This window comes from Gadus chalcogrammus, chromosome 16, assembly GCF_026213295.1.
Source record: "Gadus chalcogrammus isolate NIFS_2021 chromosome 16, NIFS_Gcha_1.0, whole genome shotgun sequence".
Classification (NCBI taxonomy): domain Eukaryota; kingdom Metazoa; phylum Chordata; class Actinopteri; order Gadiformes; family Gadidae; genus Gadus; species Gadus chalcogrammus.
In genome coordinates, this window is record NC_079427.1 from 34,575,058 (window position 1) to 34,595,129 (window position 20,072).

Consider the following 20,072-nt stretch of genomic DNA (forward strand, 5'->3'; position numbering starts at 1 on the left):
GCCTTCTTGGCTTTCCATATAGGCGGGATCCAGATCCCTTAGCTCGTCACACCCACTCAGAGCTGCCAACACTTTCGGGGAAATTAATGGGAGTCAATGGAGGCTGAAGTAATTGTCAATAGGCAATATGGGGTGCTATTGTCCCTTTACCGAGGGAACCGAACATTACATATACAAAGGCATTAAAGTAGTCATATTTGAGGGCATTAATTCATTAGTAGTCTGGGCAATCTACATTTTTTATTCCGAAGAATTTTAAGGAGGATCTTCCTCTCCTCACTGGAGAAGCCTCCACTGCATTCATACTAGTATCTTGATTGTAGCTTATTGTTTTTCATCTAATGTTTTTTATTTTTTATTAATTCCTCTGCGTATCACTTCATATATGGCATCGCGTCCAACCAGTGGTAAGCGTACCATAGTTTGAGAAGCACTTCCCTTGATTATTCGATTGATAGTCGCATTAAGCGTGCAGGTTTACGGTCAATCGAATTGGAATTGGTTCGCGTTCTGCACTTGCTCGAGATCTTTTCCAGGGGCCGTGAGCAGGAAGTAGAAGGAGACGGTAGTCGTGTTGTTGTCGCCGTCGGACAACGAGAAACTGCAATTTATTTAAAAAGGTGGCGCAGAAGATGGAGGAAGCCGGTGTCGTGCCAATGTAGTTATCCTTATATGAAGTGTATCATCATCAACATGCATTCAGTACACAATTAGCTTCAATTTCACCCAAGGCGATAATTCTAAAAACGTGACTGTACTCGACTTTCTACAGAACCGTAGGTACCGGGGATGCAATTCCTCCGGACGTCACGTTGGCAGCATATACACCTAAGAGTATTGAGGTCTGCGGTTAAATGAAAAGATAAAAGATCCCAGGGCACTTATCGCAAAGAGTAGGGGATTCCCCGGTGTCATGGCTAAAACTGCCCAACCAGGCTCATTCAAGCTAGCCCCCTAATCATCCCCCTGTATAATTGGCTTATTCATTAATTCCCCCACTCTCCACCTCAAGCTGGTGTGTAGTGAGTGTTCTGGCACTGATTGGCTGCCGTGCATAACCCAAGTTGGCGCTGGTGGTGGTTAGTGAGGTTCCCCCCCCTTCACTGTAAGCGCTGCGAGTTTCCAGAAAAAAGAGCTCTATATAAATTAAATGAATTATTATTATTATTTGTATTACTTCTATTCATTACTTGAAGTCTACATGCCAGTGAAACTGTTTTTTGTAATGTTCAAATGTTTTCAACTGAAGTACATCGGATTTATTGCTTTGTTTTTGTTCTTTACAGTGGTATCAAATTGGGTATCGAGAATCGTGGAATTTCACTGGTATTGGTATCGACTACTAAATGTCTGGTTACGGTATCGTGACATCCCTACTGTCTGAAAACATCATTCTCGAATGCTGCCTGAGTTTGTTGTTGCTGGTGACATAAAGAGGCCAGTCGGTGGCTCTATTACCTTTTGTTGAAATGGGTACAGCGCCAGCTATTAGGGAACATTTATAAAAAAAAAGAAAAAAGTAAATAAAGCCTACCACATTTCCACCACATTTCTCCTCTCATGTATTTGGAGAAAAAGCCACGTACCGGGGTATGACATGCTTTGTCCAATTAATCGATTTTCTTTTGTATAATCTGACAATTGCAGTTGTCCAATTGAGGAGCATAGTCGAACTATGGCTTTAATCATATTAAGCTGTGCATGTAAACATACTGACTGTTTCACCGGGGCTGCCGCCCAACCAGTCAAAGACCAGACAAAGGCGATGAAGAGGTTGCAGTAACCAAGATGAAAAGGGAATTGTTCAATCGAAGATACCACAGCTGCTACATCAAATATGGCCTCACCGCAAAAGGTGATGTTGACACGCCCCCTTTGGTGTGGTACGCCACTGAAAGGGAAACCAACAGAATATTATGAGAGGAAGAAATGTGAACCAGAGAGCCAGAAGGAGATTCTGAAATCCACAACTCCCGTCCATGGAGCTGCTTTGAGAGCTTCCTATCAGGTGGCAAACACCACCAGATAGGCCACCAGATTCACCTTTGGGAAGGGAACATTGTTACAGAAATAGATTCTTCCTACAGCAAAGTGCATATGTCTTGAATAGCTAGGGCATGTTTGTCTCTTTGATAACACGGTAAGAAGGAGAATGGATGACATGGCTGAGGATGTAGAGCTGCAGTTACTTGAGAGGCTTCGTGTATCCCCATGGTATACCATTCAAGTGGATGAATCCACTGACGTGGAAAGTAGGGCAATTTTACGTCATTAAGTTATTTCTATCAAGATGACAGATAGAGGAGCACAAAGTGTCTGCTTTTAAGGCCAAATTGGATTAAGGGGCAGAACGAGTTGACAGAGGAATCTATGATATAAACACGCAGATTGTGTGGGAGAAAGAAAATGCAGACAGCTGTGGACTGATGCAGGACCACCAGGTCAGTGGAGCTTCAGGTCTGTTTCTCACCAGGACCTGAGCACTGCATGAACGATACAATCTTCTCCTGATACGAAACAAGAGGACAAACTGCTGGAGGACTAAAAACTCTCTTCACTCACTTCCCTGGATTCAAGTAAGGATGGAATACCCAGAATTAGCCACACAGCACTAAGGATCTTAACACCTGTCCTATCTACATACATAAGGTCGGCTGCTTTTCCACCTTGACAGTCACCAAAAAAAGTTACGAAGAAGACTGAACACCACAAATGCACTTTGTTTGTCCTTGACGTCCATGATTGTTTGTGCCCTGTGGTCTTTGATCATCACCAGGTTCTTGACCCCTGGTCTACAGCGGTGCAAAAATAGAATGTATTTTTCATGATGTTTTCAACCATTTAGAATTTTCTCAGAATGTAAATTTTTGAAGTGTATATATATGAAAAAAAAACTAAAATCTGCTTTTTTGTAGGGTGTATTTCAGTCGCCTATATTTAGAATTCTCAAAAACAGGCTGTAAAGGGCGTGGGGTTATGCTAATGAGCACTGGTCTGATTGGCCGCCTCATTGCCAGGTTTGAGGCGGAGAACAGAGATCAACAAGCTTGATGCAGTAGTTCACTGCCAACATGACTCCAGAACCAGAACCAACACACCGTAGGCGTTTGAGTCCTCCCCAGAACGGGGGGTCAGGGGGGTTTGACCCCTCAGAACGAGACAAACACAGATGGACTTTTCCTCTGCTAAAGTCATGGTTAAGATCTGGAACAAGTGGAAGGGTCAGCAGTAAGCCATTTGCCATATTAGGTCCTCTTAATATTATACAGAGACACCGCTGATTTAATACATTTCTTTAAATGATTGCTGTCTTAATACCAAAATAAAGACATGTGTATATATATATATATATATATATATAAAACTATATATATAAATAGTCAACATAGTAGTCTACCATACATACAGAATACATGAATATATATATATATATATATCAGTGGCGGCTGGTGGTTTTTAAAGTGAGGGAGGAAGGACTGCGCGCTTGGTTGCCATTGGCCTGCTTGCACTGTTGGTGTATGGTGGCATAAGAATGTGAGACTCAAGTTGTTTCAGGGTGTTTTGGTGAACTACAAAATAGCAGGGAGGGAGTTATGTGAACAAAATGTATACAAAGCCACCAGTGGCATCACTGTAATTTGAGAAGGAAAGGATGCAAAGCATATTAGTCAAATCAGGCCTACTATTGATTTGTAAAAGTAAATAAAAAAATCTGGGCCTATTTTTGCCCTCACTGACTGAAGTTATTTAGCTATGTTCATTTTCAGTTACAATTGCTTGTAATGCTACCAGTAAGTCATGCGTACCTAGCAAACCATGTAGCACTCACAACACTGACGTTGCCATTACTTCTGATGACCTTGATTTTGGGAAGTGATCAACCTCTTTCTGAATGAATGGAATGTTTTTTGTAATAAGACGTTAACAATGTCCTCCGTTTCCAATGTTTCCATTGTGCATTTAGGATCTCGCTATCGCAGATTTCACTTACTCTGCGTCTCTCAGACTGAGCACCGCGGCAATGCAGACCGGGTTTGTTATCGACAGCGTTGCCAGATTGGGCAGATTTCCCGCCCAATGTTAATTTTTCCAGCCTAACATGGTTAAAAGTAGCCCAATTGGGTGGGAAATCGGACCAATCTGGCAACACTGCTCAACATCCAGGGATCCTGCTTATTGGTTCATAGCGCAGACGGATAGATTTTTGCGCGAATCAGACCCCTTAAGGTCCCACCCACTCAGAGGAGGATTTTCCTCCTCTCTCCCATTGAAACCCATGTTATCCACCGGCCGCCAGTACTTTCGGGAAAATGAATGGGAGTGGACGGCGGCTTCCGGAGGACGTTCCTCCCTGAAGTAATTGTCAATTGGCGATAGGGGGTGCTAATGTCCCTTTACCCAGGGAAACGAACATTATATATTCAAAGGCAATAAAGTAGTCATATTTAAGGGCATTAATTCATTACAATAGTCTGGTCAATCTACATTTTTTATTCTCAACAATGTTAGGGAGGATCTTCCTCCCTCTCCTCAATGGAGAAGCCTCCACTGATATATATATATATATATATATATATATATATATATTAGGGGTGTAATGGTACATGTATTTGTATTGAACCGTTTCGGTACGGGGTGCTCGGTTCGGTGCGGAGGCGTACCGAACGAGTTTCCATACGGACATATTAAAGGCCCACTATGCAACTTTTTTAGCCAAAATTACATTAATTATGCTGGTTGAGAGTTATTCTGATGGTTCTGCAACCATTTCTGGGTTGTTTGGTGGGTGTGTCATTGCCCCATGTCACCTCTCCAAGGAAAAAGCGCACATGCAACTTGCTCTGTTCGGACCGAGACAATCCGGATGTGACGCAGCGGAAGTATCCAATCGCGCCTCGAAAATGTAGTCAGATTGTAGTTTCGAAAATGCTTTACGGCACAGACACACACCCAAACATGGCACCGGCTAGATATAAACAGCCAGTTGCGAGGCAATTGTTGCATACATCATGGATCAATCGACTGATAAGGGACCCAAGAGGCGACTGTCAGTGGAACAAAAGAAGAATGGACCAGAAAAGAGATCAAACACAAGTGAAAGGGGAACTTTTTGGATTGTTACATTCATCATAGATCAGCCGACTAAAAAGAGACAGAGAAACCCAATGTCGGAGGAACAGAAGAAGAGAAAAGGGAGACTGACCGACAGAGAGGCAAGACACGAGTAAACGTTGGGCAAGCTTTTCAGGAATAGCGTGAACTGAAAGAAAAAGAAGACTGCAAATCAGACGCCGACTTGGCCGTGTTGCTTTTGAAATTGAAAGTACCCTTGGGTGAACTTTGTCTTCGTGGTATTCTTGATGTTGATAGTCTCTGTACAAATGTGTTTGCTCAACCATTTTGTTGTGAGCCCTGTAAAAATTGTTTTCTCGACCGTTTTGTTGTGAGCCCTGTATGATTCTAGCTTGCTTGGTTGCACCCATATAAACACCTTTTGGGTGTTTTTCTGTTCGTCTGTCTCGTCCCCCAGATACAGACTGAATCCCCGAATCCAGGTTCTTGTTTATTTTGATTATTATGTTGGCCAACACTCTTACACTGATTGTTCTGTTCAACCTAAGATAAAACAATTATAATCTAGGATATAAATTCTCCCCGTCAACTATAAAAAAGGATGGATTTATGTTTATTGCAATACAAATACACCATTTTAAAAATGTATAACCTTGCCTACACTTTATGAACATCTACTTCGGACATGGCTCCACGCATTCGCCGGCTTCTTTGAAAACAAATGCACATGGCTCGCGTAGAAGTGCATGGGGAAGGGTAGTCAACTAGTTGTTACGACAGTGTTGTAAAATATCTACTACAAAGCTGTAGGGGGCGCAGTGTAGAGAAATGTGCGTGCCAAAACCAAGAAAACAGCGAAGAAATGCCCGAAGTTGCATAGTGGGCCTAAAAGTAGAGGACCGCATGTGTTGAACATGCTGCGGCCACACATGCACAGTTGCGCACACCGTAGCTGTGTTCGAAATCGTTCCCTATTCACTCACTCACTATTCCCTATATAGTGTTCATGATATAGTGCACTATTGAGGGAACGAACAAACGAGAATTCGGACACTACGCTGAACATTTCTAAACGTCATTTGCGTCAGTTAATGCGCCGGGTATTTGTCTGACGCAGACAGATGCGCCCACATCATGTAAACAAACCGGGCACTCACGAGGAAAGCTGGAGGTTGTATTGATGTTGAATCTTAAATTTCCTTGTTCAAGTTTTTATTAAATACATTTTGAATGTTAGATTAGTTAATTAATATTCTATGTTAAATCCCAAATAAATTGTTGACATTTCTAAACGAAAGCCGGAGACTCCATCATTAAATATATTCGTTTTCGCGGTTATTCAGCTTCTTCTTCTCCTCCGGAAAAACACGACCGCATTGCATTGTGATATACGGGAGTAACATGTAGGGTACATCGTCACTCAAATTTTTGGTATTATTATTGTGATGACGCGGCTATTAGCGCGTCCTCACGCGTCCGTGTTGAGGCCGCACCGGGCATTTATCTGACATGCATTAACCCGTAATCAAGTATCTGCATAGTGTCTGCATATTGTGTGGGGTTTGGTGAATGATGCGATCGTGTGGCGGGTTTGTGTATGGAGTGGTTAAAAAGTAGAACTGCTCACCGCTGTGCTCAGCTGTGCGATCCCTGCGGCTTCTAGGAAGCGCGCGCCCGACGGGGGACAGCTATATGGTGCGGGGCGTGTGCGAATGACGCCGTTGCGTCTCCGCCAAATCAATTATCTTTGTTGTAATATATAATTTGTAAGTAGTGGCGGGTATAGACGCACAAATAGTAGTGTTTAGTTTAATTAATTTAAGATACGTTTGTTTTGAACAGTTTTGAAGCATATTTTGGTGATTTGATATGTAAACACCCCCGCTGATATTTGGGAGATTGGTATGCACCAATCTCGGGTCGGCCCATATAAGGGAGCCGTGTCAGTCCTGACAGGGGGGAGCTAGAAGGCAGAAGCTAGGCCATGCTCACTGTATATGCTGAAAATGTAAATAAAAGTAATTTTTGCTGCACCACTGCCTTTTCTGCTGATCTCAAGACCGCTCGACATTCTACCCCTTGACATTTGGTGGCAGTGGTGGGATCCAGTGGTCCACTAGAGTCGGCACTCAAGCGCAGAATGTCCCAACGGACGCGGAAAGGCTCTGCTACGGCGCAGAGAGCAACCAACACGGTTGCAACGTCAGCCGCCCCGCCGGCGCCCTCTTCAGCTTCGGTTGGGGACACCCAGCCCAGGCCACATTCAGCCCCCCCAGAGGACCGAATATGCCGGTTCGAGTCTGCAATAAGATCCTTCTTCCAGGCCCAGCAAACCAGGGAGGAGCGACAGGAGCGGGAGGCGCAGCTACAGAATCAAAGATGGCGATCACTAGAGCAGCAGTTCCAACAACTGCAAACCCTGGTGGGCACCGGAAGCCAGGATCGTCGGTCCCGAGAATAAGAGGAAGACGCACACCGCGCGCCCGACTTTGCTCCGTTGCAAAATCCTCATCCGGGCTCATCGCCGAGGACGTCGCGTCCCGCCAGCAGCATACCCCGGCCGGACGTAAGGTCACGTTCATCCAGCCCTCTCTCGGATACTCCAAGGCCCTATCTCCCTCCGGCGCCGTTCAGATGGAGTCCACCGAAGATGACCCCATACACGGAAGATGAGGACATTGAACATTATTTAACCACGTTTGAGAGGATAGCTCTCGCAAACCAGTGGCCAGTGGAAAGTTGGGCACTGTATCTTGTACCCCTGTTGTCAGGGAAGGCCCGCGCTGCTTATGTGGCAATGGACATACTGGACACCAGAGAATATGCCAAGGTGAAACAAGCCATCTTGACAAAGTACAAAATTGACCCAGAGGCCTATCGTCACAGGTTCCGCTCCATGGGCTTCCTGGAGGATGAGACGGCGAGGGAACTTCAATCAAGACTCACCGACCTCTACCAAAAGTGGATTTGTCCCGTGGAGAAGACTAAAGAGCAGATCGGAGATATAATCGTTCTGGAGCAGTTTCTCCGCATACTGAGCCCAGAACTGAGGGTGTGGGTTAAAGAACATAACCCACAGTCCTCGAAGCAAGCCGCTGAACTGGCGGAGGCTTTCATCGCTGCCCGCCGACACAGGAAAGGTTACCAAGTCGGGAACCAAGAGACAATGAACCGACGCAGCCAAGACGCCCAGCGGGACTTTGACCGGAAGCCGTCTGGTAAGTCTGGGGGTGGTGGTCGTGAGTTCAGGGGACTTAGTAGCCCTAATAGTAATTCCCAGCAGCCCATTCAGCCCAGTAAGCCTAGGTATAAAATAATCTGCCATAACTGCGGACAGCCTGGCCATATCAAGCCAGAGTGCCCTTTAGCGCCCACTAGAGATGCCAGATTATGTTACACCCCTTGCAATGGTTCTACTAGTGCAACCCCTAGCTCTAGGGATGCGATAGTGCCCGTCAGAATCGGGGGGAAGGTGTGGAAAGCCCTAATAGATTCAGGCAGTAGCCAGACATTTGTCCGAAGAGCATGTCTGGGTACAGAGGGATTAGTGGGACTGGGGAGCGTCAAGGTACGTTATATACACGGTGACGAGAGTGAGCACCAGACAGCTGACATACAGGTGGAGATTGAAGGTCAGTCTTACTTACTGAATGTCGGTATGATGGATAAGTGTCCTTACCCTGTGGTGCTAGGACAGGACGTGCCTGTGTTGGCAGAGTTATTGCAGCGTCACTTACCCCAAGCGAGCAGTTGTGTGGTAACTAGAGCTCAAGCTAAGGCTAACGCCACGGATGCAGCTTCGTGGCAGGAGTTACCCTTTCCTGTAAGGAAAGGGGGAAGGATAGGAAACCCAAGTCAGTTAGGAGGAGGGAAAAAGTGTTAGGAACTCCAGTACAGGAGCAGCTACCCCTACCACCACTAGATGTGAGTGTGGTGGAGGTTACGGACTTTGGGCAGGTGCAGAGAGATGACGCCACATTGAGTGCCCACTTCAAGAGAGTGAGGAACGAGGAGGAGGTTTCTAGGGCGGCAGTGTGTGGAAAAGAGTTATTTGTGGTGAGAGAGGGAAGGCTGATGCGTTTAAGTGCTGAGGGAGAACAACTGGTAGTTCCTAAGCTACTGCGTGCTAAGGTACTGAACCTAGCTCACAGTATTCCCTGGTCAGGCCACTTAGGGCAACAGAAAACCCTGGACAGGATTGCTACCCGGTTTTACTGGCCTGGTGTATACCAGGAGGTTGTAGCTTTTTGTAAATCCTGCCCGACCTGCCAGCTCACTTCCCGTTCAAAAAGAGGCTTGAAGGCACCCCTAATTAGCCTCCCCATCATCGATGTCCCCTTCACTAGGATTGCTATGGATGTTGTAGGCCCCCTTGACAGGAGTAGGGCTGGCCACAGGTACATCTTGGTGATATGCGACTATTCTACTCGCTATCCTGAGGCTTTCCCCTTGAGAAACACCAAGTCTAGACAGGTCGCGAATAGTCTAATGCAGCTATTTTCAAGGGTGGGGATCCCTAGAGAGATCATAACAGATCAGGGCACCAACTTCAAATCTGGGTTCATGAAGCAAGTGTACTCACTGTTAGGGATCAGGGGCATTAGAACTACGCCCTACCACCCTCAGACTGACGGAATGGTTGAGCGCTTCAACCAAACGCTCAAGGCAATGTTGCGGAAATATGTGAACGACACGGGAGATAATTGGGACCAGTGGCTGCCCTATCTTCTCTTTGCCTACAGAGAAGTCCCGCAAGCGTCCACCGGCTACTCTCCCTTCGAGCTGCTCTACGGACGTCAGGTGAGGGGACCCCTGGATATCCTGAGAGAGGCCTGGATGGGAGAGAGTCCTCAGCCACCGACCAACATCGTGGACTACGTACTCAAAATGAGAGACAAGTTGGAGGAGCTGAGCAGTCTGGCCCATGACAACCTGGCGCAGGCCCAGGCGGGCCAAAAGACCTGGTACGACAGGACTGCCCGCAGTCGTACCTTCAACCCAGGCCAAAAGGTGCTCCTACTGCTCCCTTCTTCAGAGAGCAGCCTGCTCGCTAAGTGGCAGGGTCCCTTTGAAGTGCTGCGCAAGATGGGCCCGGTGACCTATGAGGTCGCCATGCCGGATCGACGGAAGCCGAAGCAGGTGTTCCACATTAACCTGCTCAAGGAGTGGATATCCAGACCAGCGACCTGATGTGGGCCCGCAGAGTGGACGAGGAGGAGGAACTGAAGGAGCAGTACTTCCCCACCGCCGGAGGCGAGGCCTCACGTCCCTCTGTGGAGCACCTTTCCAACCAGCGGCAGAGGGAGCTCCTGCAGGTTGTCCCTGGGGGTCTGTTCCGGGAGGAGCCCGGACGGACGACATTGATACACCACAGCATTAAGCTGACGTCTCCAGGGCCAATCCGCCAGACTTCACTGAGGGCCCCTGCAAGGCTGATTCCTGCATTGAAGCAGGAGGTCCAGTCAATGTGGAGATGGGCGTTATCGTGCCATCACGAAGCGAATGGTGTAGCCCCGTGGTGCTCGTCCCAAAGAAGGACGGGGGGCTGCGCTTCTGTGTGGACTTCAGGAAGCTCAACGCCATCTCTGCCTTCGACCCTTACCCAATGCCGAGGGTGGATGAGTTGGTGGAACGGCTCGGCAAGGCACAGTATCTTAGCACATTGGACCTGTGCAAAGGATACTGGCAGGTGGCGCTAACGCCTGAGGCCCAGGAGCTGACCGCCTTCAGGGCTCCAACCGGGCTATTTCACTTCACCACCATGCCGTTCGGGTTACATGGAGCGGCGGCGACCTTCCAGCGCATGATGGACCAGGTGCTTAGGGGGGCTGAAAGCTACGCCGCTGCCTACATCGATGATGTGATCATCCACAGCTCATCATGGGATGAACATTTGACCCACCTGGCTGATGTGTTCCAGAGGATCAAGGCTGCCGGGCTGGTGGTCAATGCCAGCAAGTGCCAGCTGGCCAGATCTGAGGTTTGCTACCTGGGGTATGTTCTTGGAGGCGGTAACATTAAACCTCAGGTGAACAAGGTGGAGGCCGTCCAAGGCTGCCCGCCACCCACAACCAAGAAGGGAGTGCGTTCCTTCCTGGGCTTGGTGGGGTGGCACCGGCGGTTCATACCCAACTTTTCTGCTAGGGCTGCGGTGCTGACCAACCTCACTCGCAAATCAAGCGCCAACAAGCTGGTTTGGACAGAGGAGTGTGAACAGGCTTTTCAGGACCTGAAGGGCAGCCTGTGTCACAGTCCAGTTTTGCAGAGCCCCAACTTTGACCTACCCTTCATTGTCCAGACGGATGCCTCAGGACTGGGACTGGGGGCCGTCTTGTTACAGGGGGAGGGAGACCAGTGGAGGCCGATCCTGTACATCAGTCGCAAACTCTTCCCCAGAGAGACCAGGTATTCCACGGTAGAGAAGGAGTGTCTGGCCATCAAGTGGGCACTGGACACTCTGAAGTACTACTTGATGGGGAAAGAGTTTGTGCTAGAGACTGACCACCGGCCACTGCAATGGATGCATCGCATGAGGGACAGTAACGCCCGGATTACGCGGTGGTATCTGTCTTTGCAGCCGTATAAGTTCACTGTCCAGTACAAGGCTGGAAAAGACAATGTGACTGCCGACTTCTTGTCCCGCCTCTACGAGGAGGTTCAAGCTTAAGTAGGGGGGTGTGTGATGACGCGGCTATTGGCGCGTCCTCACGCGTCCGTGTTGAGGCCGCACCGGGCATTTATCTGACATGCATTAACCCGTAATCAAGTATCTGCATAGTGTCTGCATATTGTGTGGGGTTTGGTGAATGATGCGATCGTGGGGCGGGTTTGTGTATGGAGTGGTTAAAAAGTAGAACTGCTCACCGCCGTGCTCAGCTGTGCGATCCCTGCGGCTTCTAGGAAGCGCGCGCCCGACGGGGGACAGCTATATGGTGCGGGGCGTGTGCGAATGACGCCGTTGCGTCTCCGCCAAATCAATTATCTTTGTTGTAAACAAGAAACACTTGCGTTACAGTGTGTGTATTCACATTGATGTGGACGTTGAAGAACCAGGAACGTCGGAGAACCCAACGCGGTCGAGATTCATAATATCGGCTCACACAGCTTTTGGCCGTGATAATATATATTATATGATATAGGTACTCCCGTGTGTTCTAGAATATTTACAGAACACGAGTAAAGGGTGTGCACCTCGCCATTGCGATACATCCACTGTAAACAGAGCGCATGGTGGCTGCAAGCTGCTCAGGGCCACACCCCCACCCTCCTTGACACGCCCACCGAAACAGCGCATTTGGGGGAAGCTCAATGTGCGACTGGCTCGGAATGGCTGTAACTCTGCACCACGGCTGAATTTAGGGAACGTCTTTGAATACTGTGTTAGTTGCCCACTAATACCTATATTAAAGAATACATAAAATAGCATGTCATGGGACCTTTAAGGGGCGTTGTCCGGCCCCGACGCGCAGCGTCCTGCTTAATCAGGAGATGGGCCAGCCCGAGGATAGGGACGGGAAATATTGGCCCGGCCCGCGGGTCGGGTCAAAGGGAATCTAAGCTCTATGTGTGAGTGCCTATCTCCACCTACTGAACTACGCAGGGAATAGAATCCTTAACCCTGCAGTGTTAGTGCCTTGCTCTACCCACTGAGCTACACAGGAATATAACACCATGTAGCGTTAATACATTGCTCTACCTACTGAGCTACACAGAGAATATAACCACCATGTAGTGTTAATACCTTGCTCTACCTACTGAGCTACACAGAGAATAGTAGCCAGCTAGTGCCTGGCTCTAGCGGTTCTCAGGGAGTGCAGGGTTAGGATGGACAATAGTGTCTGCAGATGCTGCAGACTACCACAGTTCCTTACCACAGAAGAAGAACCACTCATTTCACTTATCATGTGTGGAAATTTCCACTGAGACACAAACACACGAGTCCTGATCCCACTTTCCACACTAGCCGTGCGCCCTCCAAATATGTTCTGCCAGAAACAACAGCTGCAGTAGGAACCACAAAAACCAGCTGAATATATAAATATACCATCAGAGGGGTGGAGAGAAGAGAATGGGAAAGCAGAGGAGAGAAAATGGAAGGTGAGGAGAGGAAAGCAGAGCAGAGGAGATGGAAGTGAAGGAGATTAGAGGGGAGGGGTGGGGAGGGGAGAGAAGAGGAAAGGGGAGGATAGGCGAGGAGGAGGGGAGGAGATGAGAGGATAGGAGGAGAGAGGAGAGGCGGGAGAGGAGAGGAGAGGATGAGAGAGGAGAGGAGGGGGGAGGAGGAGAGAGGAGAGGAGAGGAGATGAGAGGAGTGTAGAGGCGGGGACTGCAGGGAAGAATACCATTGAGCCGGAGAACAGAATGAGTCACACTCTTTCACAATAACTTAATGAAATTGCCTTAAACACAGGCTCCCCCCTGCACAGGCAGGGAGGGGGAGGTAGACGGGGGGGGCAATATTCTGTCTGTATATCAGAGACACACAGAAAGACAGAGGTTAACTCCATATTATTGAGTTATACAATATACTTATTTGAGATTATAAACCAGTTTGTCTTCCAAGAACCCCCCCCCCCCAACACACGTACACACAAACACGCACACACACGCACACACACACACACACACAAACATACACACACAGTAGAATATAACAACAGACAAGATGCATGTGTGATTAGTGTAAATCACTAACGGTGCCTGATGTGTTAGCCGGCTGATGTGCTACCATAACGTACTGCTACCTATAACCTACTACCATAACATGCTACCCCTTGGAAACGACATCCTACTACTATCTAAAACTACTACCATAAAATACTACTTATAAACTACAACCTACTATGATCTATAAACCATGACCATAACGTACTACTACCAATAAAATACTACCTACAATGTACGTACTATGCCCTATTAACTACTACCATAATGTACTACTATCCATGAACTACTACAATGAGGTACTACTAAATTGCTACCTTATATGTACTACTACCTATAAACTACAACCTACCACGATCTATAAACTAGTACCATAACATACTACTACCTACCATGACATACAATCTATAAACTACTACCACAAATGTACTACAACCTATAAACTACTACAATAACATACTGACGTATAAACTACTACAACAACATACTGTGACAACCCGCTCCCCACCCGGGGGATCTGCGGGGTAGTGGTCGACGGGGTATACCGCTTTCACCCACCAGTCGGCAGCAGAGCGTGCGTCGGCACCCGGCGCAATCACCCGGATGCAACGCACCTGGCCGGGGGGGGGGAGAGTCGGCATAAAGGAGGATCGCGGACACATACGAGGGGGAACAAGAAGGACCAGCGAAGAACCAGTTGATTGCGGAGAGTCTCACGGAGGCCACCATTGACAGTATTTGCATTGCCTTGTACCCTTTACCAGAATAAACGCCGACTTCGGCTTACCCCGGAAACTGAGTGTGGTGCATTCCGTGTGAGTTAGAAACATTCGTGAACCGGGCTGCCACAATACTACGACCTATAAATGACTACTACAAACGTACTAGGAGCTATAAACTACTACCATAACGTACTTATACCTATACTCTACTACAATAAGATACTACTACTTATAAACTACTACAATAACAACGTCTGGAACGGCACCCCTGAACACATTACAGCATTACAATCCATCACACAGTTCAAAAAGGCATACAAACGTATACTCCTCAATACCTACACTTGCAAACACTGTTCATAGACCACAGTATATGAGATTGTCCTACTGATGTCTGATGTGCTATGTTCCTGTTATGTACTGTATGTAAATGTGACTTGTGATGTGTACCTATTATATGGTATATGTGCTGCAGAACAGGAACCTGCTGGAAATCAGCTTTATACTGAGTCAGGCCCGTTTGAAATTGTAATTTTGTAACCATTAATATTTCAGGTATAATAATAAACCAAAAAAATTAATAATAAAAAATATAACGTGGCCTACGTACTTATACCTCCTGCCTATCTGATTTGAGGACTCTCATATAGATGCTACAACAGAACCAGACCTCATTTGTGATGAAGGGTGACAGCAGACAGACAGACATCCGAAAATTAAGTCACAGACAGATAGACAAACAAACCCTTACACACACACACACACACACACACACACACACACACACACACACACACACACACACACACACACACACACACACACACACACACACACACACACACACACACACACACACACACACACACACACACACACACACACACACACACACACACACACACACACACACACAGTGTTTTCCAGAGAGAGGGCCGTGTGGTTGTGCGGCTACAGAACACGCCCATATCCGCGGCACGCCACGCCTTGTGCTCCGGGTCATCATCCTGTGGTCGGTCGGTGTTTAGGCCGAAACGGAGCGAACCGAAACACTGAACAGGCCCGACGAAACGTTTAGCACGAGCTACCCATTGCACCAGAGCACAAAACACGAAACACACACAGGCCGAGGCCCAGGCCCCCAGCTGTCCGAAGCCCGCATCTCAGTACCGAGAACAGAGGAGCACCCCCCCACACACACACACACACACACACACACACACACACACACACACACACACACACACACACACACACACACACACACACACACACACACACACACACACACACACGTCGTAAGATAGCGGGTTTAGCTGGAGCTACAGCCGGGATGCAGCGCAGTGTGGCGGGGAGGAGAGATTGACTCACCGCTGCGGGACGGCGGATCGGCGGCGTTATTCCCGGGTTGTTGATCGGTTGGACCGAGGTACCGGCATGGAGTAAACCTCCTAGATACCGCTCACACACACACATACACACACACACATACACACACACACATGCACACACTGCTCCGAGCCCAGCTCCATACCGTAAAAAACGGGGACGCGCCTGGATTCCCTGCGCGCTCCCGATGGCTTAGACCGCTGGTTGCTCATCTTCTTTGGGATATAAAATATATTATACACCATTTCTCATTATAATATATCATAAACAATGTTACATGATGCACTATAAATCATAGCTTATCATATTCATCATAAAGGCCTAATGTAAAATATCTATAGGACTACAATCCTATATCATCCTATAACCTCATACGTAACATAGTTCCTATGTCTTCCATATGTATCATACATAGATTATAATAATACAGCATGTATCATATCATGCTACAAATATTATCATACTGGGATATTATATAGCTGATTATTAATGGTATTAATAGTATCATATCATGTTTAATATCGGATTTCTTATATTATTAATATTATAAAGAGCTGGAAGAGGACAGCCGGCTCTTCTGCTCAATTCGTTCAATCAAATCCATTTTGTTATTTTATTCTGTTTCTCAATGTCACACACACACACACACACACACACACACACACACACACACACACACACACACACACACACACACACACACACACACACACACACACACACACACACACACACACATAATATCACGTTTGCCTTCAGCTCCTTATTGCCTGTTACAGTAGACAGCCTAAAATATTCTACACGGTTAGACACTGACACCTTGTGGTCAATAACTGCTATTACTGTGTGTGTGTGTGTGTGTGTGTGTGTGTGTGTGTGTGTGTGTGTGTGCGTGTGCGTGTGCGAGTGTGTGTGTGTGTGTGGGGGGGGGGGGGGTTAAAGAGAGATTTAACCCAAATTATCCCGCGCTGTACGAGGTAATGGGATCCGCCTACACAGCTGTTTTGTTTCACAGCGAGCCCCGATGGCTGTCACGTGGGGAAGGTTTTATCCAGGGTGTTTGAACTGCAGGATGAGATCAGAATCTTCTTGGCAGGGTAATGGGGCAACGAACTTGCGCACAGGTTTAACAACAACAACTTCCTCATGAAATTTGCATATCTCGGTGAAATGTTTCAGAAACTCAATGAAGGAAATCTGCAGATGCAGGGCAGCAGCACAGACCTAGAGATGTGGGAGCAGTGGATGAAAGAGGGGAATATAGACTCATTTGAGAACCTGAAATCATTCATCGAAGTCAACAAGCTCCAGAACACATTGATCCCATGCATGAAAACTCATATGTCGGCCCTACAAAAGCATTTCCAGAGGTATTTCCCTGTGCAGGATCCTGCAAAATTTGACTGGATCAGAGACCCCTTCAGCGGGAGAGCAGGAGACGATATATACTTCTGGTTTTAAGTTTGTATTTATGGATAACTATTTGATTTTGGACATTCCAATACTTGTGTGTACTGTATGTATGTTTTGGCTGTTCTGTGAACTGTGTTTACAAAGTAGATTTAACTTTTGCGTTTTGATAAAATGTTAAACTGGCAGAAACCAATACTTTTTTTCGGGGGGGGGGGGGGGGGGGGGGGGGCATAAAGGAGTTATGCTTAGGGCCCCAAAATAGCTAGCAGCGGCACTGTCTACTACTGGCTAAACAGGCGTAAACGATATTATTCTCAATATTGAGACATGTATTAGTTAATAATCTGTGAAAATAATGTACGTGAAATGTGTTTTATTTGCTACAGTTTTCACGGTGTTCCATCATTTCGGAGAATAAACTGGCTGTGGACATCAGTACGAGGCGTAGGCCTACATTGTTTTGTAACCAGGGTAGATACAATGATCTTTATTAATCTTTATCTGAATGGGAATTGCAATATATTAGGACTGATTCAACATTAAACGTGTTTCTAATGACATTTCTAGCGAGAAATATACTTTTTACTTGCATAATATTCAGTCAGTGATTGTGTCTTATCTTTAGTTATATAGTTATTAGGACGATTTTATCGGCTCGCTCGCATGTTTCAACGACATCAGGTTGCTAGGGACGCTGCTTTCGCTGAACTAGCAGCTCACGTGTTTTCTGTGGTTGTGTTATTAAACCGTTACTTTATGCATCTTTTAATGATATCATCTTGTTAGAAACACGTATATCTGAGAGCTAACCCAGTCGCCAAAAGCATACGTTGACAGTTTACGTTTTCGTGAACACAGGATTATGTCGCATTTCAACATAAAATAGCGTGTTACAGTATCCGTAGCGCTGTGGAGGCGCCTGAAGAAAGCACAACCAACAAGGTTTTAACATACATAAATTCCTGGTTACATACAATGCATGAATTATAATTATTTGGAAACTGCCCATCGCTGCCAGTATGGGGAAGGTGACGGTGATGCAGGGTTGCAAGCTTCACGGGTTGTTTTAAAAACGGAGTCGCGGGTGTATACCTCAAAGGCGCGGGTCACAGCTTTCTTGGCTACTTTTAAATCCCACCACAGAAACAGTTGGTGTAATATGCATTGTATATCTTTATGAAAACTCAGTCAGAACTCTTAAACACCAGAGGATGGGCGGGGTTGGGCATTGGACACACACACACACACACACTGAAGTGGCGAACCCTTTGTTCGCCCTATGTGTTCCTGAGGCAGAGGTAGTCCGACACACATTTCTTGAGAAGCACGCACAGAGATTGTTTAACTTGTTGTTGATTGATTTATTAAGCAATAACTCCGGTTGACTTTCCAGGAAAATAACTAAACATAAAAACTCCAAACAATGTATCTGTTTGTGGCCAAAACACGGTTATTTCGTATTGGACAAAAAGGGCTTTTCAGTGTAAAATAATCTGTCAAAAATGCGTCCAATAATGCGAACGAATGCGATAATAATGCGAACTAATGCGAAATGCGCTAATGCGAAATGCGCTAATGCGGTCAGAAAACTGTTGGCTCTCTGCCTTCCAAACCCGAACTACAGTAATTAGCCTGCCCTATATGAGGGCCTCCAATAGGCTCCAGGTAGAGCGTGACACACCTACTTCCCCAGGTGACACAACGGACTAATCACCACGTCATCACAAAGTGCATAAATATACATATGAATGAAAGTTTGATTAATATTTCATATACTTTATAATTCATAACTAATACCTTTAGCCTTAGACTCAAAATATATTTACTTAAATATATTCAACACAAAAGAGCTCTAAATGGCTCCAACACACACACACACACACACACACACACACACACACACACACACACACACACAATGCATTTCGCTGCTACAACAACAAAATAAAGTAGAAGAAAAAGTTCTCTCAAATATTATTACTTTCAAAAACTTGGCCAAAGTGGAATATCTTTTAATTTGGGCTGCTTCTAGGACATTTTGGGTGGATTTTGAATGGTACGTGGGCAGGAAGTTTTTTGCAGGACCTGGCAACCCTGTGCTGTTGCCCGAGGTGCTGAAATGCACTGGAACAGATCTGGATCCATGTCCCCCCCCCCCCCCCTTTAAATAAATATTATGGCAGAATAAAGAATAAATTCATGCATTATCATTCAACTTGAATATTTGTTTTTACAGTATAGATTGGTGGAGGGATGACATATATTGGCCAACCCGGAAGTGAGCGTCGCCCTGGGTTCCCTTGACAACAAGCCAACGGGTTTTGCCATTGGATTTTTGCAGAAAATTGTGCATTTTTGAAGCACCTCCTCAATAACTGAAAATTAATAAATAAATAAAAATAATCGTGCTCCAAAGAATGAAATGTAAACCAATGCATTCTGAATGGGAGTTTTTCTCAGATTTTTCCATGCTACACAGAACGAAATGTAAACCCATGCAAATAAAGGCTCCATGGTCACAATCATTTAAATATAATTCATCTCCTGAGTGTGTAGGGTGTGTATTCTATTTTTTTCAATGGGGCTGCGTCCACGTCACTTGACTGTCATGGTTGCTATGGTGGTTGCTATCGACCGCCCCTCTAATCCTTATATGGCTCTAAAATCCACGCGGCAAAGGAGCTGTCGTCAATTGTCAGTCCCTCCCGAAAAATGCGGCTTTTTTTGTGATTTATGCAGCCAAAAATCCTTGATTATGTTGCACATTTTTTCTTAAAAAATGCTATGAAATGTGCGGCATATTTATGCAAT

The 20,072-nt window shown here is 46.3% G+C and overlaps 2 protein-coding genes across 2 annotated transcripts in view; one reads left to right on the forward strand and one right to left on the reverse strand.

The window, feature by feature from the left end:
* raph1a (Ras association (RalGDS/AF-6) and pleckstrin homology domains 1a) overlaps nt 1-15,988 on the reverse strand; it is a 217,693-nt gene extending 201,705 nt beyond the window's left edge. The window contains exon 1 of the mRNA XM_056611093.1: nt 15,831-15,988. Coding sequence (XP_056467068.1) covers nt 15,831-15,935 — 105 coding nt within the window. The 5' untranslated portion in view covers nt 15,936-15,988. The remainder of the gene's footprint in view (nt 1-15,830) is intronic.
* On the forward strand, nt 7,708-9,484 carry LOC130405837 (uncharacterized). The gene has a single exon (XM_056611094.1). It carries the CDS (start codon nt 7,724-7,726, stop codon nt 8,954-8,956), a length of 1,233 nt encoding a protein of 410 aa, XP_056467069.1. The 5' UTR covers nt 7,708-7,723; the 3' UTR covers nt 8,957-9,484.
* Nucleotides 15,989-20,072: the final 4,084 nt, after the last annotated feature.

What these genes read in the sequence shown, in the direction of transcription:
- LOC130405837 (XM_056611094.1), top strand. Translation starts at nt 7,724, where the DNA reads ATGACCCCATACACGGAAGATGAGGACATTGAACATTATTTAACCACG.